Raw genomic sequence first — 5,713 nt, 5'->3', positions numbered from 1 at the left:
GCCCCGGGACCAGCCAATCGGCGAAGGACGTCACAGCGGCCGCTCCCTCCCCCCCCCCACCACGCTAGGCACGCAGAGCACGCAAGGGCGCGTCTGACGGGGCGGGGAAGACAACTCCGGGAACCACCGACGTAGACCGGAGCCCCGACCCGGACCTTAGGCCGAAGCGGGACGGAGGCGGAGCAAGGCCCAGTCTCCCCTCCCGCCGCGTGTCGCCCAGGCCCGGAACCTCGGCCACCGCCGCGTCGTCTCTGGCAGGCGCCCGGCCCCTGCAGCTCCCAAGCCAAACCTCGACGCGAGGTCCTAGCGCCCGCTCGTGTTGACACCCGACACACCCCCCCTCGTTCACCGGCCGCTTCCGGGGCCCTCTACGCCCACACTCCCCCGGGGAAAGCTGCCTCGTATTCATAGTCCTTCTGCTGCCCGACACGGCCGCCCTGACATTAACGGTCCACTCCTTCCTTGAGCTTCGTTCTTGCCGCGCTGACCGACACGCCACCCTCCCCTCGCCTGCCCTCCGTCGCGAGCACGCGGCGCGGACACGCGCGGCCCCGGCCCGCTAACGCTATTCGCTGCCTGCCCCGCCCCCACCCCACCCGCCCCGGGCCGCCTCAGGTCTGTGAGGCGTTCGTAGCTCGGGCGGAGGGTGGTGAAGGTGGCGGACCCCTCCATTACCCCTCCCCCTACGGGGCGTCTAAGCCCGGGAAGCTGGGGCACAGTTGTCTTTCCTTTCCGGGGGGGCGGGGGGAAGTTGGTGGAGTTTTCCCGGCCGAGGACTCGGCGCTGAAACTTGGTCCCCCTTCTTTCCCCACCCCCTCCATGCAGGCGACGCCGAGCGAGGCTGAGGCTGGGGGCGAATCACCACAGAGCTGCGTGTCGACCGCGCACTCTGATTGGACAATTGAGAAGCCTGTCAGCTTATTGGCCCCGCTGATCCCGCCTCGTAACTCAGGGCAGCCTTTACCCTTTGGCCCGAGCGGGCGCCAGCCACTCAGATCGCTTCTTGTTGGTATGTGCAGCGGCAGTGGCCGCCGGCAGAGCAGTCTGAGCCCGACGATGAGGCCGGGAACGGGAGCTGAACGTGGAGGCCTCATGGTGAGTGAAATGGAGAGCCAACCTCCGTCGCGGGGTCCCGGGGACGGGGAGCGGAGAGTGTCCGGCTCAAGCCTCTGCTCCAGCTCTTGGGTCTCTGCTGACGGCTTCCTGAGAAGACGGCCTTCGGTAAGGCATCGGCGGGGCAGGGAGAAAGCGGCACAATGAAATTCGGAGTCAGAGAGACAGGAAGCTTTCTCCAAAAGGAGAAGAAGATAAGAGTGGACGGAGGAAGAGCTCGAGATGGTGGGATTCGACCTGAGGGAGAGAAATGGAGGGCGGGGTTGCACAAAGAGAAAGCTCTGGGACCCTGGAAGTTCCCAGCACTTTTGGCCTAGACTGATGCGCGGTGAAGGTTCCGGGCCCTGGGCGGGCCAGGCGTCATGTAGCCCTAGGCCCTTTTTAGGATCCGGAGATTTGATTCTGGAGGATGTTAAGAGAGATGGCCCATTTTTTTTTTCTTTCAGTAGTAGTGGTGGTCTGCAGCCAGTGTTGCTGGGAGAACGGACAGGGCACAAGTACCTGGTTCCAAACCAGGAACAATGGACACATGTAAAGGAAGTAGTTATCTTTCAAAGGGCATTTAAAATGGATGAATTAGTATTTGACATATAGTGTCAGTGGGTGACAGAATGACAGTCTTCGAAAGTGTGTTCCTAGCAAAAGGAATTTTACCTTTTTGAAACCAGAGATTAGGAAATAATTGATGGGTTTAATGGAAGTGAAGTGTGCGGCCGACCTGTACTGTTTAAGACCAGACCTCCCTAGGTTAATTTGGTAAATTCAGCATTTTGAAGCTTAAACTCAGTAGCACTATAAAATACCATTATCTGTATTAAGTGAGAGAAAGTTGTCGTTTCACTTCACTGTAACGTTTTTTAAGTTGGCATTAAAACATGCCCACAAATTAAGCAATTAGTCACTAATTAAGGCAGCATGGGTGACCTTATGAGCACCTATTTGGTCAATGATTTTAACTTTTTCCACTTTGTTATGAAACTTCAAAACTCCTTAAAAATACCACTGCAGCTTATTTTTTTAGAACAAGATGGTATAAACGAGTCCAGTAATTTAATCACACATTACCTTACTGTGCCACTGAAAGTAAGTAATGGTTGAAGTGAGATTTTTTTTTTCCTCCCCTTTTGAGAAGCAGTTAATGTGATTTGCTAATTTTTGAATTTTCACTGTTTTCCAGATGGGCCACCCTGGCATGCATTATGCACCAATGGGAATGCACCCTATGGGTCAGAGAGCAAATATGCCTCCTGTACCTCATGGAATGATGCCACAAATGATGCCTCCTATGGGAGGGCCGCCAATGGGACAAGTAAGAACATTATGTTTTTGTTTTGGTTTGTATTTATTTTGTTCTTAAGTTTTATTGTGATAAGATTACAACATCTAGGTCGATCTTAACATTTGTAACTGTTTATGCTCAGATAGTTTTCAGGTAAGACAAATATTGAATCATGACTGTAACCAAATTTTGAATGTAGTGGAAAAGTCTGTATAAAACTGTATTGACTACTAAAGCAAAATTAAGAATTTTTAAAATTTAAAAATGCCATTGCACATCTAAACTTAAATGTTTTTTTCAAGCATCTCAAGTGAAGTTAATGTTCTAAAAGCCAATATTATCTGATCTGTCAACATAACTTATTTTGGTGGACCATGTAAATATATAGAATCAGAAAAAATAATTGTTTGGCTTAGAACGAGTTTGATTTTTGAAATATCTTCCTCTGTTGGGGTATTGGGGAAATTTTTCTGCTCTGTAGTTCTGATTCATCATGGAACAATGCCTGACGGGTAGTTTGTTTTCTACCTATGTTATTTTATTAATGCTTATTGCTTCTGCACTCCTGCTTATGAGCTGCCCCTTCCATCTCCAGCATAAATTGTAAATGGACATTTTGTTAGTGATTTGGGCCAGAAGGTTTTAATGCTATCGCAGTGATTTGGTAGAACTGAATTGTAGAGAAGGCATCTAAAAATGACAATAGGTTGTTACCATGAATCATATTGTGCCCTATGCTAGGTTTTAGAATACATTGATATTTAGTTGGCTGGCTTATTTCCATATCATGATAAATCATGAAAAATTTAGATTAGCAAAATATTTTGGAAAAATTAGTTTTTTCTTTTGTTAAGGAGTATTTTGCTTTGATAATTATTTAAGCCTTGATAACTTAAGTTATTGGTGAAATTGTAGTGGAAAAAGAAGCTTGCTGTGTCTCTCTCTTACTTAACCTTAACAGTAGAAGGGCTCAGTGTGAAGTGGTTCTCTTATATTTAGAATATAGCCCTTAATTTTGTATAAAAGTCTTTATCCAAAGGCACCAAACCCAAAAGATATTGCCTGCAGGAGTTCTGTATATAAAAATCTTTTATTCTATTGTTCTAGAATAGCACAAGTTTTAAAACTCCTCCAGAGATGCAGAGAAAACTCTGATTCCTCTTTTCTGTTTCTTCCATCTCTAAGCAACAAAGAGCTCTTCTGTTTTCTTGGTAGAGCTACTCTAACTAGATAATGAGCTTTAAAAAATATTTATTCTTTAAATGCTCTGGTTCTTATTTAAAATTAGTTTCTTTCCACAGAAAGATAAAATAAAACAATTTGCTACTGCCAGATGCTTCTATCTTTTCTGGGGCCTTCTGTTTCCATTGGGCCAATCAAGGTAAGTTTTGCAAGGGATTGACCTGCTTACCCTTGCTGTAATGGTGCTGTTGCACTACCAAAGCCAAGATACCAGCTAGTCATTTCTAGTAACATGCAGATTTTATTTTTTAAAAGTATTTTTGTGCATCTTACTGACAAGCTGGTCACAGTTTAGTTTATATAGCACTTTCTCTTTAGTTGTATCAGTGACCACCTTCCTAGTAAGTTACTTGCTAGATGATATATGTACATTATTTACTATTCCAAATTTTGTCTTGTGGTTTTCTTCCACCCACCCCACCCCTCGGACAATATATTTCATGCACTTTCAATATAATTGGTTAATTTTTTTCTCCCATTGTTGGCCGCTGTTAGGAAATGAGTGAATGTTTTAGGAGTCCAGTGAAATGCTATTATTTTCTCAAAATTACATCATTCTCTACTATTCAAAAAAATGTGGATCCTAATTTGATAAAGCTAAATCCTTTATAAGACACTAGAGTAAAAGAGAGAGAAACAGACAGATTGACTGACTAGAATAGCATGGATAAACTGAATCATCAAGTAATTCATGCATCTTATTTAAATCTCTGCAAGCATTTCTTTAATGACTAAAGTCTCAGAATTGATTATTTTTCTGTGTTATTTCTTCTGTTTACATATACCTAAAGGTATTAATCAGTAGTAAGTGATGAGAAGATAATTGAGAAGCAAAAGGTGCTTTCATCATTTGTAACAGTAATGGTAGAGGTTAGCCAATTTTTAAAAATTTTAAATTTGTAGATTTTGAGAGTGAAGTTTATAAAACTTTCATGTCACTACATAACTGTGGAGTTCCATATCCATGGAATAAACCTACGATTTAAAAATAAATTGCCTTATATAGAATACTTAAAATTTTTTCCTTCTTCCCTAAACAATAGAATGTAATAGATATACATACACATATAACATACATATTAGGTATTATAAATCAAGAAATGATTTAAGTATGTAAGAGACAATATAGAGCTATATGCAACTACTGTGACATTTGGCATCTGGATTTTGGTATCCATGAAGAATTCTGGAACCAGTCCCTCAAGTACAGAGGGATAACTATTGCTCACATTTCATTAATATACCTTGCTAGAACCAGCTGAAGACCAAAATAGGTGGAAATATTTTTAAAAACTTACTATAAAATAATATGTAGACCAGACAGAATAATGACATGGATAGGGAAGCTAGAGTTCATCATTTTTAAAGATTTTACAAGTTACTTAAGAAATTTGTATATGCAAATAAAAAAATTCTTAAGGCAATCTAGATTCGTTATTTCTATAATCCAGGCTGAATCTATTAGACTAATAAATATTTGGAATTAACAAATATAGCCTAATAATGCATCTTTCAAGTTTATCTCTATTCTGTAGTTTAAAGTAACCTCTTTTTAACAGTAATGGGGAAGTCAAGCTTCTACTTTTATATAATTATAGGCTCTTGGGGCTAGAAGGAACCTTACAAAGTACATAAACCGAGTAATATGTGATTTAGGTAATGGCTTTTGGGACAGATCATTTGTTTTGGTGGTAATGGAGCATGAATTCAGTCTAATGCTAAGCAAGTGCTTTACCACTTGAATGACCTGCCCCTAACCCTTTTTGCTTTATTTTTCAAGTAATTTCCATCTTTCCTGGGTGTTAGCCTAGTCTTTGTCATCTGATTATGCTTCCCTTCTATAGCTGATATGACAGATGTAAGCCACCAAAACTTCATTGGCTGACATGGATTTGGCTGACATGTTGCCCCAGCTGGCCTCAAACTTTGATCTTCATGATCTCCCAAGTATCTGGGCTTGGAAGCATGGGCCACTCTGCCTGGCCAACGGTTCACTTTAAAAACAAAAGAAAAAAAAACCATATTATTGGGGGGGAAATTCTGCCTACTTGAACTTCACAAAAAAAAACTCCAGTACCA

General features: G+C 42.6%; 1 protein-coding gene across 5 annotated transcripts in view; it reads left to right on the top strand.

The window, feature by feature from the left end:
* Window positions 1-982: 982 nt before the first annotated feature.
* Window positions 983-5,713, top strand: part of Prpf40a (PRP40 pre-mRNA processing factor 40 homolog A (S. cerevisiae)) — a 48,098-nt gene continuing 43,367 nt past the window's right edge. For 3 of the 5 annotated variants that reach the window (XM_013029037.1, XM_013029030.1, XM_013029023.1), the window contains exons 1-2: window positions 983-1,221; window positions 2,291-2,422. In XM_013029037.1, coding sequence (XP_012884491.1) covers window positions 1,012-1,221; window positions 2,291-2,422 — 342 coding nt within the window. In that variant the 5' untranslated portion in view covers window positions 983-1,011. The remainder of the gene's footprint in view (window positions 1,222-2,290; window positions 2,423-5,713) is intronic. The other 2 variants (XM_013029044.1, XM_013029051.1) reach the window with 1 other exon arrangement.

This window comes from Dipodomys ordii, unplaced genomic scaffold, assembly GCF_000151885.1.
Source record: "Dipodomys ordii isolate 6190 unplaced genomic scaffold, Dord_2.0 Scaffold5, whole genome shotgun sequence".
Lineage (NCBI taxonomy): Eukaryota > Metazoa > Chordata > Mammalia > Rodentia > Heteromyidae > Dipodomys > Dipodomys ordii.
The sequence above is the reverse complement of the archived record's forward strand: the minus strand, read 5'-3'. Positions and strand labels throughout refer to the sequence as shown.